Source organism: Drosophila erecta, unplaced genomic scaffold (genome assembly GCF_003286155.1).
Source record: "Drosophila erecta strain 14021-0224.00,06,07 unplaced genomic scaffold, DereRS2 tig00000126-arrow-pilon, whole genome shotgun sequence".
NCBI lineage: Eukaryota > Metazoa > Arthropoda > Insecta > Diptera > Drosophilidae > Drosophila > Drosophila erecta.
In genome coordinates this window covers 12,660,746-12,681,536 of record NW_020825209.1, presented here as the reverse complement: position 1 = coordinate 12,681,536, position 20,791 = coordinate 12,660,746, and the positions used below count along the sequence as shown (strand labels likewise).

General features: G+C 49.9%; 3 protein-coding genes across 6 annotated transcripts; 1 reads left to right on the top strand and 2 right to left on the bottom strand.

The window, feature by feature from the left end:
- Nucleotides 1-588: 588 nt before the first annotated feature.
- LOC6551334 (splicing factor 3B subunit 4) lies at nt 589-2,350 on the bottom strand. 2 transcript variants are annotated; one of them, XM_001978388.3, is made up of 3 exons: nt 2,198-2,350; nt 2,039-2,122; nt 589-1,981 (listed from the first exon to the last, which is right to left on the bottom strand). In XM_001978388.3, the coding sequence occupies exons 1-3, from the start codon at nt 2,229-2,231 to the stop codon at nt 1,080-1,082; spliced, it is 1,020 nt and encodes a 339-aa protein (XP_001978424.1). In that variant the 5' UTR covers nt 2,232-2,350; the 3' UTR covers nt 589-1,079. The 2 variants fall into 2 exon arrangements, with proteins under 2 accessions (XP_001978424.1, XP_015011358.1); XM_015155872.2 differs by having other exon boundaries at nt 589-2,122.
- A 326-nt stretch (nt 2,351-2,676) lies between these two features.
- Nucleotides 2,677-17,479, top strand: LOC6551333 (dmX-like protein 2). 2 transcript variants are annotated; one of them, XM_001978387.3, is made up of 15 exons: nt 2,677-2,948; nt 5,328-5,545; nt 5,609-5,757; nt 6,238-13,212; nt 13,277-14,362; nt 14,421-14,645; nt 14,725-15,081; nt 15,136-15,400; nt 15,459-15,546; nt 15,607-15,876; nt 15,944-16,013; nt 16,084-16,158; nt 16,218-16,351; nt 16,422-16,505; nt 16,568-17,479. In XM_001978387.3, the coding sequence occupies exons 1-15, from the start codon at nt 2,862-2,864 to the stop codon at nt 16,766-16,768; spliced, it is 10,284 nt and encodes a 3,427-aa protein (XP_001978423.2). In that variant the 5' UTR covers nt 2,677-2,861; the 3' UTR covers nt 16,769-17,479. The 2 variants fall into 2 exon arrangements, with proteins under 2 accessions (XP_001978423.2, XP_026837332.1); XM_026981531.1 differs by having other exon boundaries at nt 14,421-14,648; nt 16,568-17,030.
- Nucleotides 17,480-17,672: 193 nt separating this feature from the next.
- LOC6551331 lies at nt 17,673-20,791 on the bottom strand. 2 transcript variants are annotated; one of them, XM_015155868.2, is made up of 5 exons: nt 20,453-20,791; nt 19,870-20,129; nt 18,875-19,160; nt 18,512-18,731; nt 17,673-18,217 (listed from the first exon to the last, which is right to left on the bottom strand). In XM_015155868.2, the coding sequence occupies exons 1-5, from the start codon at nt 20,634-20,636 to the stop codon at nt 18,100-18,102; spliced, it is 1,068 nt and encodes a 355-aa protein (XP_015011354.1). In that variant the 5' UTR covers nt 20,637-20,791; the 3' UTR covers nt 17,673-18,099. The 2 variants fall into 2 exon arrangements, with proteins under 2 accessions (XP_015011354.1, XP_015011353.1); XM_015155867.2 differs by having other exon boundaries at nt 17,702-18,217; nt 18,935-19,160.

Below are 20,791 nucleotides of genomic sequence, written 5' to 3'. Positions count from 1 at the left end.
GCATGCACACACACACACACAAAAACAAACATACATACAAAAAACCAAACCAGTTCAGAACGTTTTTATGTTAATTATTATTTTTTTATATATAAATCTTTTTTAAGGTTAACAAAAAGGAAACAAAACAAAAACCAAACAAAATTTCAATAAATGCGAAAAAATTGATGTGTAACGATCCACTTGTACATCGTTATTGATTAAAAATACTATTACTATATGCCTCACCGTTTTTTTTTTGTTGTTGTTTTTCTTGCTTAACCAAAAAAGAAAAGAAGAAAATAACGTTAAATATAACCATTTAAACGTAAAGCTAAAGATAAGTTATTTTACCAAACGAAATGGAAGATAGCACAGTGAGACTAAACCAAAATCGCTTAGGCAAGAATTCAATAAACGAAGAGTAAAGCAAAATTGAATAGTAGTCAAAACTATTGTAAATACTGTACTTGTATGTTTCCCATATTAATAAATTTATGCAAAACAAATTACAAGACCCAACCAAAGTGTTTCGAAAAAAAGCGGGACGGCACTATGTGGGAATTGATTAAAAACCCACATGATTTCATTTTAGTAAACATTAAACGGTTGAATAAAAAATAATCCCCTGTTTATTTTGTCTCGCCACAATTTGTATGAACTACAAGCTAGTTTCTATACATCGCTTCGAAATAGAAATGCTTAGTAAAATAACAAAAGACGCCAACTTATAATCGCTTTCTCAATAAGTCCTATTAAAATTGAAGTATTCATGTACAATATAGACTTAGAATTGATAGGATGAACATTTTGCGAAATCTGTTTATATTTATTGAGACAAAATAGTTCCGTAAAAAGATGACCAACATCAATTTATACCGAAGCAATTCATTAATTTCAAATCCTATTCAAATTAATTTAATTTCGTCGTGTAAGAATGGGACTACTATTGTGACTACTAAATGGATATAAAATGGTGATTTAAATGCAAATAAGGACGTAGAGTAGAAGTCTTAATATATCCCAGAGCATCCTTCATTAATAAATCCTATTAAAGTTTATTTCGTCTCGTCCAAATTGGTATACACTACACGCTAGACTTAGTACTGGTAGCCATCGGGTTGATAGGGCCGTGCGAAGGGCGTGGGAGGAAATGGCACGGGCGGCGGACGCCAGTTGGTGGGCGGCGGTCTAGGAGGTGGTGCTGGCATGCCGGGCGGTGCCCAGGCATTTGGCTGCATCATGCGAGGCGGCGGCGGAATGCCCATTGCTGGCGGCAGAGGCGGCTGTCCGCCGGCCATTGGTGGAAGCGGTGGCGGCGGTATCGTGGCTGGGAACGGAGTAGGCTGGGGAACGGGAGGAGGCGGTGCTATCATGCCCATGTTGTTATTCGAAACGGGCACCACCGGCGGCGGTGGCGCCATCATTGGTGGCGGCATCATCTGGCCCGGCATCTGGGGCATCATATTCTGCACCGGTGCATCGGCGAACAATTGATGCGGCCGGTCCGCATGGGCCGATGGATTCTGGGCGGCCAGCAGGCGCTCCGCAGCCGAGCCGTGACGCTCGCCCTTGTGGTCCTTCTTGAAGGCATAGGACACGGAAATGGGACGGTTGCACAGGTACTGGCCGTTCATGGCGTCCATTGCCGCATCGCTGGCCTCGAAGCTGGCAAAGTTGATGAAGGCGAAGCTCTTTGACTTGCCCGTCTCCGGATCTCGCATGATCTTCGGCGTCTGCAGGATAACGCCGAAGGCAGAGAACGTATCGTACAACAGCTTCTCGTCCACCTCCACGTCCAGGTTGCCAATAAAGATGTTGGCGCCGACGTCCAGGTTCTTCTGATGCGCCGACGCCTTGTTCACGCGAATGGGCTTGCCATACAGCTTGATCATGTTCATGATCTTTATTGCATAGTCGGCGTCCTCTTCGCTGAGGAACTCCACAAATCCGTAGCCCTGGTGCATTTGAGTGACCCGATCCTTGGGCATGTGTACGTTCACTGCAAGCATGGCGATTAGGGAGCTGGTGGAGATTATACATGTGTGACTCGACTTACCCACTGGTCCTGCTTGCACAAACAGCTCCCAGAGCAGCGTTTCTGATACCTTGTCGTCCAGACCGCCGGCATAGATGGTGGCATCTGTGGAAGGGAACAGAAGAAGCCGGGTTAAGCGTCTCTCAACTGGGGCAAATGTTCAGTCGAGATCAAACTCACCTTGGTTGCGTTCAGCAATTGGACCGGCCGCCATTTCGGAGCTTTTTTATAAATTAAACCAAAAACTAATTTTCGGCGTTTTTAACATGCAAAAATGCTCACAACACAACCCTGAATATCGAAGCAGCCTATCGATACCACAAATCGATATAAGTCCCGAGTCCGGACAAATGTTTATTTCTATATCGATAGTTTCAACATCGATAGAATAATAAATGGAAATTTATACAAAAGGCACCAATTATTTGGTTTGAAAATTAAATAAATAAAAAGAAGAGTAGGCGATGTGAGAATTTAGTACAGCGAATCATTTAAAACATTACGTTTTTGAAAATAAAATTAAAAACATTTTCCTAAGGTAAGTGGTAATTTAATTTTAATAATCTAATCTAGAATCTAATGATAAGCAATTTTTCGGTTAATTGAAGCTATCGTATTTAAGTAATGTGGTATTATTCAACCGATATTTCACCTCCCATGCCGTGCCATCGCTAATATCGATAGTTCGATCGGCCGCACTGACCAAGAACCCAACTCTAATTTTTATGTAATGTCACTTTGTTGTCGTTTGTTACAAGAAGCAAGGAAAATTCGTGCTAGAAACCAAAGAACCAAGTCCCCAATATCCGTGCGCTGTGATGTGATAATCAACTTTGTGTAAATTATGAATTGTCATCAGATTTTGAGCGGCGCCTGCAATGCGGGCGACCGGTGCTTCGCCATTGGCTCCGTGGAAGGAATACCATTTACAGTAAGCGCAGAGCCATCCCAATCCGAATCCGAATCGAATTTGGTGAAAATCGGTGGCGGAATGAGCACCAATAGTCGCCCAACCAGCCGGACACGCCCCCCTCTTCGTTCGATTAGCCTGAACCCATTTTTCAGCACAATCCCAATACGTTTCCAATTGGAAACGAGGCATCATCATCATCATTGTCGCCGTCGTCGTCATTCCAACCAGAACCGATCGCAGCACGTCTTTAATGTTTTTATTTACATATTTGCGTGTGTGTGGTGTGCCTGTGTGTGTGTGCGAATGTGTGTTGGAATTTTATATCGTTTTTTATGCCACACTTGGTGGTCAATTAAAAAATCAAATGCAAATGATGAGATAGAGAACTTTTCGTGTTTGCTGGCGCTGTGCAAAAATTCGATAACAACAAAGTGTGCAGCTCGTGTGTGTGGCACAACAAATACAACACAATGTTTGTTTTCACCTGCATTTACATACCTGGCCAGTAATTAATTACATTTTTATTTTTTTAAGGTCAAGTGCTGGCAGTAAACAAGCCGCACGCACACATGCGCCAGTTGCAGTGAGAGTGTGTGCTTGAAAGTATATACATATGCACATATATATAGAAGTGTGACTCTGTGTGTGTGTGCCCTTCTATTGGTCAGGTGGCCTTTGATGCCCTAATTTCGCAGCTTGCAGGCTGCCCCCCTCCACACTCCCACACACCCTTTCTCCTTGCCAGCACCCCCACTCAACCCCTTTCGACGAGCCGTGTCGTCAATGGCAAATTGGAATTATAAACTGCCATAATAAAAAACGTGAGCACTCATTTATAATGTGCCTAATTCGATCTCAATACTATATAGTAGTACCACATACTCAAAGCAATCTGGTAATTTTTGTATATTAACCCTTTGGCGTTAGCCGGAAAAAGTTGGAAAGCCCATTATAAACTTCGTTCTGTCAACTTCGAGTTATAAACATTACACATATAAATAGAGACATGTGTACTGTATGTTTACCCAGAATGTTTATCCGATGCAGAGAACAAGGTCTGTGTTTTCCTGCAAAACCCAAGGAAGCATAATTAACTATTGTGCACATTTCGCCATTCTAATGAGAGGCCCCACGGGGCGTATGTGTACATTCTATATTATATATTCTACTATATTCTATTCTGTAATCAGCACCGCCGTTGACACAGTCCCCCGTTCACAGACCACCCAACGTCCAACACCGACCCACAGCCCACCGCCTTGCGCCATATCATTTGCCATCATTTCAATTTGTTTAATTTCGAGTGTTTGCATATGTATATATTTATTTAGTATACGGTCGGCACGAACACAATCCCCTGGCGCCACCTAGCGGGTGGAAGAGGAAACCCAAAAATAATAAACCCAATAAAACCGTATTTAAAGTAGAATTTTAATAGTATAGCTATACAATAGCATCCCTTTCGATGATTTCCATTAAAAAATATCTACTTTTTCAGCAGGGAACAAACTTTTATATAAAGTAATCTTATCTGTGGAATAACTAAAGGGTTGGTAAGCGAAAAGCTTGGAAAACCCTCCATTGAAAAGTACCAGCGGTGCTTATTTAATGGGTAATAATCGCAGTTATACGCATAACGACATCTAGCAGACTTCAAGTTAAGTTGACATTTTGAAGCAATAGGAAAACAGGAAAACAAAAAGTTAAAAATAAAACCCGACAGCAAAGCAGAGTAGTTAAACCATTTAATGTCAAAAAGTTAGCAGGTGACTAGTTTGTAACGAAGTTGGTAATACCCTTGTTCTCATAAAATGATAGAGAATTCATTGAATAGCAAAATAAGATTTTCATTCCATTGCCGCTATTGCAAAAGCCAGTGCAGTAAGATTCTTTATTGATATTCCCCATTTATTGCTATTGTATCTACATAAGGTATCCGTAATCTCCCGCATCAATGAGCCAATTATAAAGATAAGGCGTGTTGACTCAACCCTTTACGCCCGCATTAATGCTTCTTTGCCACAGATCGTTATGCGGTAACAATTCAGAGATAATGAACATGGATAGTATTCCCACTATAAATAGTATACCCCACCCACCCGAACAGGGTATTCTAATTTCTGGCCACGATAATGAGCATATCAGCGACAGCTCAACAAATAAATCAAACACACTTTAGCTAACCAGGTAACCAAACATGATGTGGCAAGAGCTTTGTCAGCCAGCCTGATAAGCCAGTTAACTGGACAGTTGGGGTATTGTTATCGATATATAGCTATATACCCGCCCTATATACACATAATCACTCGAAAACAAATATCTGAGAAGGCACATAACGATCGTATAACGCTTAGATTAACTGCAGTACTTACAAATCCCATTTTCTCCTCTTTACAGGCCTACGCCGCCGGCTGCAATGTGGTCATCCTGGCGAGCACCTTCGAGCGCGTCCAGATCATTCCGGGCGCCAACCATGGCTATGTCAAGATATCCGCCCTCGACTGCAGCACCGATACCGGAAAAATAGCAGCAGCCTATGAGAATAAAATTTGCATTTTTGAGCCCACGCCGGTGATTGAGTCTAGCAAACACAATACCCATTTTCTGGATTACAGGTGAGCTAGGAATGGTTTTCAGAAGCCTGAAGGCATACCAACTTGTTTTCTATTCCCCCACAGATGGGTGCAAACGGGCTCCTTCACCAGCCACTCGAGCGTGGTGACCCTGTCCTGGAATCTGGAGGGCACCCGTCTCCTCACCGGCGGCACCAACATCCAGCTGTGGAAGAGCAAGTCGCCCACTCACCAGCAGGAGGAGGAGCATACGGGTGAGCCAACTGCCCAACACCCCCTTTCTATGTCTGTGTGTGGCCAACTATTGATTTGCGTGGGCGGAGATGAATCACAAATGCAAATTGGTTGCAATGGTTTTTTTTTTTACGTTTTTTAATAGTTTCGATGTCGTCAGTGGGGTGTTTCCGTTTTATTTTATTTTTCCGATTTTTATCAATAGCACGGTTTTAAAGCATGTAGCATTCCTGAAAAACTTCTCATTTTACGTACTGTAAGAATTTATTTTAATGCGTTTATTTGCATTTGTAATAAACCGTGATATGCTCGGTTTTTTGCTTAGTCTGGGTTGTGTTTATGGGTACCATCAGTGGATGATACGGAAACTGTGCCTGGTGGAGTTCGATTTGTAATTATTTATTTGATAAAAGTGCACTGGCAATGAAAATGCTTGCATAGCATACATTTCTTTCCTTGGAAATACCTCGCCTTCTAATCAGTATTCCTTGTTTAAATAGGTGTCAAGTTTGAGATTGGCGAGAGCAAAGAGCCCAAGCAGTCGAGCAACGCCCAGTCGGAGGATGTGTCCACGTGGGAGAACATTTGGAGCTGCCAGACGGCCATACCCATTTACCACATGGCATTTAGTCCGGACGGAACGCTCTTCGCCACCTGCGGGCGCAACGATCGGCTGGTGAAGATCTGGTATGAGAACAAACAGGTTCTTTTCCCGGCGAAGGGTTCCTCCACCGGCGGACCCACGGCAACGGGTCGCCACGGAGTGGACGATGGCACCGGCTCCAGTTCTGGCGGAGAGCTAAACTTCACCTATGTGTACATCGCCCATCCACGAGCTGTGTCCAATATTGTGTGGCGCAAGACGAGCAAGTACATGCCCAAGGGTTCGGTGGCCAATATGCTGGTCACGTCCTGTCTGGACAACATCTGTCGCATCTGGATCGAGACGGTGCTGCCGGATGATGGGATGGTGAACATGACCCAGTTCGATCCAATGGCCTCGCAGAACCCAAAGTTCCGTACGCATCGGCACAAGCATCGGTTCATGCAGCGGCTGAAGCACATGAAGACCTGCTTTCATATACGTCGGCACATGAAGGCCGGAGCGAATGCCGGGCCGGGTGCAGCCAGTGGAGGCGCTGCGAGTGGCGGAGGACCCACCGGAGCAATGGGCGCCATGGGTAGCTCACCGGCCAGCTATACAAATTACCTGGGACCAATACCCTCGCTACCATCCTCGTGCAGCGTTCACGATTTTCACTCTTACGGATTCCAGGGATCGGGCGTTACACCCGGTATGCACTTCCACCTGGCCGCGTCGATCAATGCGGAAACGGATATCCCGCTGGTGCCATCGATGCAGACCAGCGATCCGGCCAACCAGAATGTGTTTATCCTGCACTGGCTGAACAATAAGGAGATGCATTTCACGCTGCAGGCGGAGGCCATACTCCAGGAGCTCACGAAGAAGGTGATCGACGAGGAGAACGGTCATGGGAACGCCTCCAGCGGCGGCGTCGATCTCCCGGACGATGCCCACGGTTCCCATTCGCAGGCGCATGCGCACAAGAAGTATCTGCGCTCATCCAAGTCGGTGTCCGTAGACGACAGCGGCGAGGAGTTTAGCCGGTATTCGCAGCACACGGCGGGCACGGGAATGGGTGGCGGAGGAGGCGTTGCCGGTCTGCATCTAAACTCCATGTCCAATACGACGTCACAGAACTCGCTTAACAATGAGCCGGCCCATCCGATTACACAGCTGGTGGATTCGCTGGACAATAAGATCGAGTGTTTGTTGCGCGACTGGCATCAGAGCCCGGATCTACTCTTCGCCATTCACCCGGTGGACGGGAGCTACCTTATCTGGGTTATCGAGTGGCTGGATGACTACTATCCGGGTTCGTTCAGGCAGGCGCAGGTCTCCTTCTCCACTCGTATTCCTTCGGCCTTCCCTCTGGGCGACGCCATGTCCATGTCCACCACGGTCAGCCTCTTCAACACGGGCACGCATCCACTGGCCTTCCGCGACATAGCGAACAATGTGCGCAGCAAGGATGAGTTCCACAAGGGACACGCGGATGATTCCTCACTGAAAAGTGACCAACACTCGGGTCAGACCTTCGAGAGGCACGAAGAAGAGCAGGAGGATGCAGCCGATGATGAGGATGGAGACCGCGAAGGAGACGCAGATCAGGATGAGGCTGGTGGCGATCGCAGTGCGGCGGCTAGTGGTGGCGGAGGAGCGGAACACAGCAGTAGCTCGCAAGATTCGGCTGCAACTGGGGCCAGTGCATTGCCACTGAACGTTTCTCCCTCGGTTTCCATGGTGACCAAGCACTCAAATGGAACCCTCAACCTATGGCAGCTGACGTTTGCCTTCAAGACGAAGTTTACCCAAGTATTAAGCATTGGCCACGTGAGCCGTGCCTCCGGCCATCGGTTCCGGGTGAACGACATCACCTGCCACCCGGTGCTGCCGCTGCTCGTCTCCACCTCGCACCACAACCTGCCCGATTCGGAGGCCAAGTCGCCAATGTCACCGTTTGAGCAACCCCTGAGTGGTGGACTTCCCTCGGGCGGAGGAACAGGAGCCGGTCCCTCCGGTAGTTCCAATGGAGATAAAGATGTATTTACGCCCACGGGCTTCTGCTCAGAGTTAATTCTCTGGCGCGTGGACTCCGTGGGACCGCTGTGCCATTCGGGCGGGGTCAGCGAGCTGGCGAGGATCAACTCGCCGGAGATCTCGGCCTTCAGCAATGTGGCCTGGATTCCCACCCTCCTGCCGAGCACCACACTGGGCAGCTACAGTAATTCTCCGTCCGCCTGCTTCGTGGCCAGCGATGGCGAGAACCTGCGCGTCTACCAGGCGGTGATCGATGCCCGCACCCTGTTGGCTGAGATCTCCTGCTCGGAGAACCTAAACACGTTGCACAAGTCGCATTCGCTGTCGTCGATGATCTCGAATGCTTCGTCCACGATGCGGGCCCAGCGATCCGCGCTGCACGACAAGCTCAAGGTTGTGTCCCAGCAGTCGACGGCGAGACCCGGTTGCATCTTGCAGCTGGACGCCATATCGGATGCCAAGCACGACTGGCAAAATACGCAGTTCCTGCACGTGTTCCAGGCGCAATTGATTACGGGTGGCCAGAGGACGCCCCAGGCGGATCCCCATGATCTGGAGGAGCCGCGTCTGAACGCTCTGCTCGAGTCGGACATGGATGCCATCGTCGATTTGCAGCGGAATGCAGACTTCGAGGAGCCCTTCTACATTGTGAACATTGAGAAAACCCTGCGCGGCAGCACCATTCACATGTGGCGCATAGTCATCAGCTCGAAGCAGCAGAACTCGTTCCTTTCCGAGACGGCCATGTATGTGCCGGATAGCAACCTCACCCAGGAGCCAGATGAGGATGGTGCCGGTGGTAATCAGAATCCCAGGCGAATGTCACAGGGAGCGGAAACCCTGACGGGAGCCGAGCACTTCGGTCCCCAAGTGGAGGCGCCGCACATCTCGATTACCACGAAGAAGGTGTGCACCCAAGAGCTGCCTCTGCCCGAGGGCGTGGACGTCATCCATGCCTCTCCGGCCGCAGGTCACCTGAGCAGCTCCAGCATTTACCCAGCCTGCTTTGCGCCGTACATCATTGTGACCGCCTGCTCGGATTCCATTTCGCGTTTCTGGAAGTGCGAACCCATCGGTGATGAGGATGATCCGGATACGGAGGGCGATGCCTACCACTGGAGCGAGTGGAAGATGTTCAGTCGCATCCAGCATTCGGCCATCGAGATTCCGGGCCAGCCGCTGAATATCAGTGCGGCCTATTCTGGCCGGATAGCCTGTGCTTACAAGTACGGCAAGAGTTTCACCCGACCCAACAAGGGACCCGATCCGGACTCGCGTTATGTGAACCTCTGCGTGGCCATCTACGAGTGCGAGAGCTCCGGCGGCAGTGAGTGGGTGCTGGAGGACACCATTCACCTGAAGAATGTCCATTTGCCGCGCATCAACATCGGTCATGGCATCGATCTGAGTTACCTACACGACAGTCGGCTGCTGGCGAAGAAACAACGACTGAACCAGGTGCTGCACACCTTCGCCCACGATTCGGACAGCAGATCCCCGCGGAGTGGCGAGACCACACCTGAGTTGGCCGTCAATAGGCAACCGTCGGCCGCTGCCTCTGGCTTGCTAACCGTACCCAGCTTCAGTACCCTGCAATCCCTTCGGAAGAGCATAGCCGAAAACGGGAACACCTGTCCGCTGACCCAGAAGCATCTAGTCCAACTGGACTGGGTGAGCAAGGAAGATGGTTCCCACATCCTAACCGTTGCCGTAGGCAGCAAGATTCTGCTGTACACCCCTGTGAGCTCGGACATTGCCCAGGCAAACATCAAGGCGATGAAGGAGTCGCGCTCAGTGAATCGTCCCATCCTGCGAAAGGCCAGTTCGCTGGCGCAGCCCAACTTTGTGGACGAGATCCGTTGGATGAAGTTGCGGCAAATAGACCTCCAGACCGCCGACGGTCTGCCGCCGCTGCCCATGCAGATCTCTTGGGTGCGCGATGGCATTCTAGTGGTGGCCATGGACTCCGAGATGCACGTCTACTCGCAGTGGAAGCCACACTATTCCTCGCACTTTGCAGCTGCTGCGGCTGCTGCTGGCGATGATGTACCGGATACCCGTAACCTCAGGGACGAGGATCTCCGCTCACTGGCCAATGAGTCCACACAGCTGCGACTGAAGAACGTGGCCTCCATGCCGCTAATTAGCAAGGTGAGCACGGCCAATTTGCAGCTGCTGTCGCACGACAAGAAGCGTCGTCTGGGCAACTCCAGCATGGCCAACATGAACGGGGCCAGTGGCGCAGGAGGAGCTGGAGCGTATGGCGGTGGCGCTGATGACGGCGGCAACGATGACTACATGACGGACTTCGGTCTGTTCCAGGCCTCTCGCATTGCCTGCCCAGTGCTGCCGCAATACCATCCCAAGCAGCTGATGGAGCTGCTTAACTGTGGCAAGATTCGTTGGGTGAAGGCCATCCTGGCGCATCTGGTGCGCTGCATGAGTGGCAACAGCTTGAATACAGTTGCCCAGGACGATGATGGCTATGCCAGACAGCGTAGCTGGTCGAGATCCCGCACCCTGAGCATTAGCTACACGGCGGATCAGAACATCCAGGCGGAGCATCGCGGCAGCACCACCCAAATTCCCGAGGAGCTGATGCTGGATTATGCGGAAATCAACTCGATACCGCCGTTACCCTTGTGGGTGCTCCTCAATGCGGATCGTGAAACGCCGGGTCAGAGCAACAACTATGCTGAGGGCGATAAGGACTACGATGAGCTCTTCGACATGCACAACTCGGAGGACAACCTGGATGAGCTGCTGAGCGAGGGTGACGAGAAGAAGCGCCAAGAGCGCCGTCTTTCGCTGCCCGAGAAGCACTCCATCTCGCACTTTGGTCCGCGGCAGGGTCAGCTTCTTTCGCGCCTGCTGACCCACACCCATTTGCCGGGCCTCTCCTCGCTGGACCAGATGCATTTGCTGGCTCTGGCCGATACGGTGGCCACGTGCAATACGGACTTCTCCGACAAGTTTGCCGCCGATCAGGGCAAGTCGGGCGGAATGGCCGGTGGAGCTGCATCGGGAGCCGTTAAGGACGGTAGCACCAGCACTGACTCCCTGGACGATTGTGGCCTGCGCTTTTTGTTGGCCATGAAACACTTCACCTACCTGCTGCGCTGCCTGCCGCTCCAGCAGCGGGCGCAGTTCCAGCGCCAGGGCGTTGGCACCTCCAACATCGTGTGGGCCTTCCACTCGGAGAGCGAGGAGGAACTGCTGAACCTCATTCCGAGCTACACCAAAGGCGATCTCCGCTGGGCAACGCTGCGTGATCTGGGCGTTGGCTACTGGCTGAAGAACATCAACACTCTGAGGAGATGCGTGGAGAAGCTGGCCAAGTGTGCCTACCAGCAGAAGCAGGAGCCACTGGACGCGGCCATCTATTACCTGGCCATGAAGAAGAAGTCCCTGGTCTGGGGTCTGTTCCGGTCACGTCGGGACGAGAAGATGACCGCCTTCTTTGGCAACAACTTCGCCGAGGATCGCTGGCGCAAGGCGGCATTAAAGAATGCCTTTGTGCTGTTGGGCAAGCAGAGGTTCGAGCACGCGGTGGCCTTCTTCCTGCTGGCCAATAGCCTCAATGATGCCATAGAAGTGTGCATGAACAAGCTGGAGGACTTCCAACTGGCCCTGATCATAGCTCGACTCTATGAGGGCGACGGCGAGGGCTGCTACTACCACCACTTGCTGCACGAGCACGTTTTGGGCACGGATGCGGAAACCGGACGCTGTGATCTCAGCCGCGCCCATCCCGATCCATTCCTGCGCTCGATGACCTACTGGACGATCAAAAAGTATCAGGAGAGCCTGAACACCCTGCTCCTGAACAACGTGGGCAGCCTGCACAGCAGCTACAGGGAGGAGGATCTACTGCGCCCCGAACCACAGGCCACAAATCCCAATGTGTTTAACTTCTACATCTATTTGCGCACCCATCCGCTGCTCATCCGGCAGAACATCGCCTTGTCGGCGCAGGAGAAACGCATTGCGCATGTGGTTTTGTCCGGATTCAATTATGCCGGCGATGCTGCTCCCAGTGCCGTGGCCTGCGATAAACAGCTTCAGCTGGAGGATTCAATAACGCCCATCGAGCGGCAACTGTACTTCACTACCGCCCACGGGCACTTCAAGAGCGGCTGCCCGGCTCTGGCGCTCGAGGTCCTCAACAAGCTGCCCCAGAAGATCAGCGACGATTCCGGTGGCAGTGTGGCCGGTAGCCAGGCGCAGGAGCGTGCCCAGCAGAACAAGGAGGAGCTGATCAACACGGGAATCATGGACCAGTGGGGAGCAACTCCTGCCGCTGCGTCAAACACTGCGGATTCATTCGACTGGGGCGCACCCGTGTCCAGTGAGCCGGAAGCCAAGTTTGAAATAAAATGGGATGATGAGGACGAGGAAGAAGACCCAGATCTGGAGCCGGACGAACCGGAGCTGGCCACCCCGCAGCCGCAGGCCCCAATCCTAGGCAGAGGCAAATTGAATGGCAACGACACGAAGATGGACATCATGGCACAGCAGCTTAAGTTCGTCGCCTGTCTGAAGATCCTCATGGAGGAGTTGTCCACGCTGGCCACCGGATTTGAAGTGGATGGCGGTCAGTTGCGCTACCAGCTGTACATGTGGCTGGAACGGGAGGTGGAGGCGCTCAAGCAGCTGTGCAACTACTGCAGCCAAGCGGAGCAGTCGAGTCACGAATCCGGCGATGCTGATGCCGAGGCCAGGGACAAGGAGATGAACGCCAGCATCTATCCCAGCACCGAGCGACCTACGCTTCACGAGATCCTCATGCAGGACAAGCAGGACTTTGAGGCCAAGGTGATGCGGGCGGCCAAACGCAAGCGATGGCTAAAGGGTATGATTTATATTCGATACGTCCCTTTGTACGTACGTATCTAATGGAATAACTTCTTTTTTAGCCAATGAAACCCTACTCCGCACACTGCTGAGTTATTGTTCCCTACATGGCGCCAGTGGCGGTGGCCTGGCATCCGTGCGCATGGAGCTGGTGCTGCTCCTGCAGGAGCTTCAGCAAGAGAAGACCCAGCAGCAGCTACTGAGCCCGTTACCCTTCCCCACCACATTGCCGCTGCTCAGTGCCTGTGTGGCGGGCAACAAGACGGTGATCGCCGATCCCATCAAGTACCTGCAATCCCAGACGGTGGATATGCTGCAAAGCATCATTAAGGTGCTGCCCTTCCCGGGAATCGAGCCCAGTGCTTTGAGCGAGATCTTTGTGTTGCGGGATCTGGCGGTGGCGCTGTCATCCTGCATTTACCAGTCGCTCTGCGATTCTGAGAGCTTTGTGGTAAACAACTCGGCCTTCAACGGTTACCCCAGTCCGGGAATGGAGAATATTGCCAAAATAAACTCATCGTTCGAGTGCAGCTATCTGGTGGGCAGCCGGAATGCCTATGGCCGCAGACGCAAGTACTCCACGGATGAGCCGGCGGGAGTGTGCACCACTCCATCCAAGTGGCCGGGTGTAACCAATCTGCGTGCGCTTTTGGCGCGGGAGAAGGATGAGGATGTGCCCAAGCTGAATGTGCTGCTGCTGGAGTCCTTTGTTTCTACCTACATGGCGCTCTTCATTTACTCGCTGTCCACCTGCGATAGTCGTTTGTTGTACCGCCTGAGTGGCCAGAGTTTCAATAACGAGACCTGGTCCACTCTTTTCGGCGGCGGCATGAAAAAGTTGCTCATTAAGCCCGCCGCTGCACCGCCTCCCAGTCAAATGGTGACCGGAGGAGCAGTAGCAGGCGCTGGCGGAGCAAGTGGTGGTACTGGTTCCACATCGGAAGAGCCGGCAGATGAGAACAGCGTTTGGAACACGGTCACATCCATTACAAAACAACGCGTGAAACTAAACATGAAAATCCTAGGCAACTTCAGCCAGAACAGCACTTCAAGCAACATGAAGGAGGACAAGCCCACGTACCGGGAGCAGTTCATGCCACCGGAGACGTCCATGCTGTCCTACTTCCTCACCAAACCGCCCACAACCGGTAGGCATTTGATTCTCAAAGTAATTGCTCTCTAAGTAACGTGGTTAATCCCTTCCAGAATGCGATGACTACGACACGGACGACTCGCACGAGTCGGACAACGAGGAGGAGGAGGAGGACGACGATGATGTGAATGTGAGTCGATCGCAGCTAAAAGCCAAGGATAACACGGAGCACACTAATCCCACGTCGTACTCGTGGAGTATCCTGCGCCTGGCGCTCATCAAGATCAGCACGCACAAGATCCAGGAGCTGGTCAAAGTGGCCGGCATCGAACTGCAAGGTAGTTGTAACATTTCATCCATCCACTCGCCATCATCCACTAAGTGTTCCCTCCTATATTGTTTTCCCCTGTCGTGCAGATTTGCCTGTGATCAGTCCACTCTCCCACGAGGTGCTGAGGACCCTCAATCGATGGCAGGAGTTTGCCCTGAGCGATCATGTTGCCCGTGGGCCACCGTCCCGAAATTATATACCAGGATGCTATGCGGAGAGCGGCATCAACGGATTGGCCATCCACAAGTACCGCTCGCTTCTAAATAAGGACAACACTCCATTCGTTTCCGGTTCATCGGCTGGACCCATCCGGCGACTGTGGAACTATTTGGTGCGTCAGGAGCCTGCCCAGGAGGTCTTCATTAAGAGCATCTTTGGCAAGAACATGGAGCCCAGCACGCGGGGATCGCACCACACCCACAACGACAACGAGACGGATGAGGGTGAGTCGTTTGACACCAACTTTTTTGGTTACTTGTATTAACTTTTCTGTGCAGGTCAATCTCATTCGACCAACGAGAATATCGACCACATCCGCATCATCCACAAGGACCACGAGTCTATATTGTCCTTCTGCTTAAAGAACAATAACTCCTCGATGATTGCCTTTGCAAATCCGCGTGAGATCCAGGAGTTCGACATCTCACTGCTGCTAGAGTCGCCGAATTGGTATGAGGACGAGTGCGACTACGACATGATGAACCTGTCCAAGGACGCGGACACCAACAGCTCGTCCTTCCTGATCATTCAAACGCAGGAGCAGTAAGTCAAGCTAAATAGATTTCAGCATGCGGAATTTAACAATGGTTCTTATGCGCAGAAACCAATTTGGAAGTAGCAGCAATGCCTACAGCGAGTCCAATGCCAGCACACAAAGTGCTTCGCAATCGGGACGCGGCACATCCATGGTGAGTAATCCTGCCAAGCATTCAATGATTAAATATAATGACGACTTATATCCCAAACAGGTGCTGCGCCACAAGGTGGACAATGTGAAGCGCATGAGCGCCCATCCGCTGATGCCGCTGTATCTCACTGGAGGCCAGGACGGATCCGTGCAGATCTGGGAGTGGGGTCACCAGCAGCCCGTCTGCTCGCCCCGGACCTCGGGAACCTTTGCCAAGGTGACGCGGTGCCGCTTCTCGGAGCAGGGCAATAAGTTCGGCATCGGTGATGGCGACGGAAAGCTCAGTCTCTGGCAGGCGGGCATCGCTTCACAGAACAATCGTTCGTTCATAGTGAGTTGGCACATGATCTGGTTCCATCGGACACCCACATCCTAATCCATGCCCTCTAACTTTGCAGAGCTACCAATGCCACAACAAGGCGTTGTCCGATTTCGTGTTCCTCGGCTCGTGCAGTCTGCTGGCTAGCGGTGAGTTGTGACTTGGTAGCACCGCCTGTCCACAAAAGAACCCCATTTTCACATTGCATCTCTTTCTCAGCTGGTCAAAGTTCCGAGAACAAGAACATCAACATCTGGGACACATTGCTGCCCCACAAGAAGTCCTGTGTATCGGGTAAGTTTAATGTTAGCCAAGGTCATGGAGTTGTTCATGTCTAAGCCAATCCTTTATAGCTTTCACCTGCCACGACCAAGGCTCATCCTGTCTGGTGTTTGCCCCGCAGCACCAGGTGCTCATCTCGTGCGGCAAACGCGGCGACGTTTGCGTCTTCGATGTGAGACAACGTACGCTGCGCCATCGCTATCAGGTGAGTTCTTTGCATAAATGCGCTTAAAAACGGTTTAAACGGAAGATGAACATGTTTGATTCCTCGACAGGCCCATGATAGCACCATCAAGTGCATTGCTCTGGATCCGCACGAGGAGTTCTTTGTCACTGGCTCCATTGAGGGTGACATTAAGGTGGGTTTCAATGGCGTAACTACTAATGGCGATCTGTTTATTAATGCGTTTTTATCCTGCAGATCTGGGACATGAATCAGTTTATGCTGATCAATACGTTCCCGCATGAGCATGGCAAGAACGGGTTCTTCAAGCACACTGGCCAGGGCGTCAGCCAGGTGTACGTGGATGCCTTCGGACGGCTCTTCTCGTGCGGCTCCGATGGCTGCATGAAGGTGCGTCTGCTGGTGGAGAAGGACAACATTGTTCACTCCGTGTATTGAAAGCTGTATTCTATCCGTTACATTTCTGGGGCGGATCCAGCCGGATTCCGTGCCCAAAATCGGTGTCCATTTGCCGCAGCCAAGTCCGTGTTTCTGCTCCTGTGCTCGTCTGTTTTTATGTGTGCCGCGGCAAAAGGGACGCGTTGCGAGTGTCCTACGTATGTGTATTCTTTGTTAATCGTTGATTATTGTAACATTTTTAATTGTATTTCAATTTCCTACACGTACAGTTATACATCTATATATATATATATTTTATTGCTACTTTTATTTGCATAATGTATTGTATTTTTTTTTCCGTTTCCGATTTGCTATTTAATGTTTTTTCAAACGACGAAACAAAAAACGAAACTTGTGTCTGACTCGATTCGCTTGATTCGTTTCATGTTCTTTGAGTATTTCCTAAACAGACTATATACTATATACACTACTATACAGATACAAGATATATATATATACATACATATATTATATACATCTATTATATGCTTTAAATCAATTAATTATTATTATACGATATACAAGACATTCGACAGTATGGTAATTGATATGCTTACGAATATATATTACGATCTATGTCTTTGTGTTGAGCTTTGTGCAAAAATTTGTCTGTTGTTGAATCAATCAAGATATATGTATACCTAAAACGAAACTAAATGAATTAACTAAAAATAAATAAAATGCAAAACGAATAAAAAAATTATTTAAACCAATAGCTCAGCGTTGTCTTTCTACTGCGGAATGTAAAACAGCCCAAACTCTGGTTTTTCCATATCCATATCATAGCATCTTTTGCAACGAACAGGATGTGCTTACCTTATATGATACCATTCATTTGCCCACTAATATACACATCAAATTCACTGAATGTTTCCATTTCCGTTTGCCATTGAAAAGTGTTTTTCTTATTTCATCTTTATTATTTCTTTCTGTGTTTTTGCTTATTTTTTTCATTGTTAGACAATCAAACGAATTAGACGCTACGCCTTATATGGGCCTTTAATAATAAAACTAGCAAAAAAAAATGAAGCAGAGCGAAGAAGGTTGAAAAGTTCACAGGGGAGATAGACTGATAGATAGAAAGGCAACAAAAACATAGATGGTAGCCAAAAGAGGAATTATTATGGATCGGATCGGATTGGATCGGATCGGATCGAGCGGAAACGTTGGCATCCGTCGAAAACAGCATTATGTGTGTAGTATACATCGAAGTAGGGTAAGATAAACTGGGTAGTACCGAATCCGGAGTGTGGTCGTCATGGGGGCCCGTGTCTTTGGCCGGAACGCGTTGTCATCGTAATCGCATCGCATAGCATCGTATTGTATCGGATCTACGACCTCGGCGGCTTAATTAGCTTGCTGGTGGGCGGTGGCAGCTTGCAGAAGCCAGCCGCATCGAAAACGGGCAGCAGTTCCCTCACCCGTCCGGGAATCGAGCCATCGAGCATTCTGGTGATGAGAAGGGGGCTTAAATAATACTTAATAATACTTATAGGGAAATATAACTCTAGAAACAACGTGCTTTGCACCAATTTCCGTTTGCTTGCTAAAAGATGACCTCAAATGGGCCTATTTGAGCCCATAACTTTACTGAAATCAATCCGGATTTCAGTTGGTATGGCTCAAAGAAGTTTTGATTCTGGGAGAGAGTGCTCCATTGAGCTGACTTGTGGAAGGTATACCAACCAACCAATGGGTTGGTAACCACCCCTTTAAGCCAAGTTACGAAATGGATAAAATTACCTGCGCTTATAATCGATCTTGGCGCCCTTCAGCGAGATGTTGGCCTCAGTGGGGAAGAACGTGGCATCGTAGAAGTTGAGTCCGTTCTGCAACAGGATGTTGTACTCATCCATGGAGGCCAGGGTGACCCGGATAACGGCTGGAGGCAGTTCTCTGCGCTCAGGACGCTCGGCCTTCTCGATGGCATCGCCCACCACGGAGCCCACGCTCTTGGAGACGCCTGCAAATGTGGAGAGGAATTATTGGCCATTTCACGACACGATTTTGCCACCTAGCGAATGCAGAGAACTTGGAATCGGAGAACAAGGACAGGGTCACAATTTCAATATATTTTCGCATGTTACCAATTGGAGGGTACTTTACTTCGGAGTGCCGCTCGTCGCAGCGTCTGGGTTGGCGTGTGCAGCAGCTGGATCTGCTCACCTTCGACGCCCTTGTCCCCGCCGGCGGAGGAGCTGCTGGCGGCGACGGCGGAGGAGGAGGCGTTGGCTGCGTTGCTGGCGAGGCTCGAATAGATGTGCAGCCGCACCACCTCCACCACCGAATCGAACTTGTACATGGCGTGCCTGATGTCCTCCACGGGCAGATCCTCGGGCACATCCAGCACGTACAGGGTGAAGGTCTTCCTTGGCCGGCACGGTATGGCTATCTGTGGGTCACAGACGAGAACGAAGGGAGAACGGAGAGTGACTGCTGCGCATGCGCATGGTTAGGCTAAGCTACATAGGTCGATCGATGGATATATGGGGGGTTTTCTGTTGTTTCTTTTTGTTTCTGAGGGTAATGTCTGTGTCTGTGCTGGGTCAATTCCAATCTCAGTGGAGAGAGTCATCAGTCGATGTGGTTATATGGATATACTCACGCTGCGCGAGAATGTTTGCTGCAAAATGGGGTAGAATAAAAGTTGCATGTTTCACTTGTCGGTTGGGTTAGTCTGGCCAAGGATGCTCGGATGATGGTCGGATCTGATGAGGTGGGATGTGGCATGGGAATGGGCAGTGATGGGAAGTTTTGGGTACTTCTGGGTCTCGTGGTATAGCTCAGGTGCAACGTATCTCCAATAGGTAATTTTCAAATTTTCTCAGTTACTGAATGCAAGTGGTTACCATTGTGGTCTAGAACTTTTCGAATTTAACATTATATTTTTGTACTTTACCAGACTATTTGCATGAATATTTGTGAAAGTCTGATGTGCATTTGTAAACCATTAAAGCATTTAGCATTGAATCGCAATTACTGATCAGAATTTGGGATCTGTGGTCACGTATTTAGTCACACTTATGATAGATACTCTCTCAGGACGTTCGAGCTGAATCGAGAAGGTGTTGCACCTCTAACCTCACTGCTGTGGCACATACCTTGTGCCCCATAATGCCCTTCCAATCACTGGAGATGTGGGTGTGGGTGGGTGGGCTCACCTTGCGGTAGAATCGCGCCCCGGTGACCTTGTGGAAGCCCTTCTTGAACACCGCCTGATAGTCATCTGGGTGTGAGAATTTAAACAGAATGCCTGTAGCGGTTTTGGTCAAGCTGAAGCATCCCTTGAATGCCATCTTCTCGCAGATGAGGGCCGCCCGCTCCATGGACAACTCATAGGATGGGGTCAGTAGGAAGGCGCCTGTAAGTACGATTACGTTCTGGTTAGGCTACGTGGTTAGTCTCTCCAACTACCGGGTTAGTAGGATGGCAAATTCGCAATGCTCGTTGAAGGACTGTCCAATATTAGTAGTATTATCCAAACTAGCCAATGCAGAGTTATGCTCCATAATCTTCCAAGAGGTTACCTGTTTCTCTGAAACCTTAAAAGTGGAACAGGAAAGTGGACTGATGTATGAGGATCTATTGTATTCAAAAGTCCTAGCCCACCCTGTATGCATATAATACTATATAATGGTAGTCCCCTGGGAGTAACAATTATCGTATTAGTTGGGCCATGGCCACCTTTAGTGAGGAAGTTATCCGGCGACGAGACCTCCGAGTCGGAGTCATCCTCCCGCTTGTCCGTCCACTTGGGCTCCGCGGAGAGCTTGTGGGCGGCCACCTTGGTGATGATGCCCGTGGGTCGTTGCCTCGGGAACTCATTCTTTTCGCACTCCAGATCGGATGTGTTGCCCAGGAACGACATGTTCGAAGCAGCGGATTATGCGACACAGCAAATGAACGATTTTGAAACGCAAAAAAAAAGAACGTATATGTCTACTCGATAACGATTCGAAAACGGTTCGAAAACGATCGCAATTCGCTCAGGCGGCAGGCGGTTGGGGCGATAATTTTGAAGCA

Bases quoted from the DNA above. Each gene is read 5' to 3' on its own strand.
- LOC6551333 (XM_026981531.1), top strand. From the start codon at position 2,862: ATGAATTGTCATCAGATTTTGAGCGGCGCCTGCAATGCGGGCGACCGG. The intron at 13,213-13,276 runs GTATGATTTATA...CTTCTTTTTTAG, and splicing joins ACGCAAGCGATGGCTAAAGG to CCAATGAAACCCTACTCCGC. The intron at 15,877-15,943 runs GTGAGTTGGCAC...CTAACTTTGCAG, and splicing joins AGAACAATCGTTCGTTCATA to AGCTACCAATGCCACAACAA.
- LOC6551334 (XM_015155872.2), bottom strand. From the start codon at position 2,231: ATGGCGGCCGGTCCAATTGCTGAACGCAACCAAG. The intron at 2,123-2,197 runs GTGAGTTTGATC...TCCCTTCCACAG, and splicing joins AATTGCTGAACGCAACCAAG to ATGCCACCATCTATGCCGGC.
- LOC6551331 (XM_015155868.2), bottom strand. From the start codon at position 20,636: ATGTCGTTCCTGGGCAACACATCCGATCTGGAGTGCGAAAAGAATGAG. The intron at 19,161-19,869 runs GTATGTGCCACA...TGTGACCCACAG, and splicing joins AGGGCATTATGGGGCACAAG to ATAGCCATACCGTGCCGGCC. The intron at 18,218-18,511 runs GTAATTTTATCC...TCTCATCACCAG, and splicing joins AAGATCGATTATAAGCGCAG to AATGCTCGATGGCTCGATTC.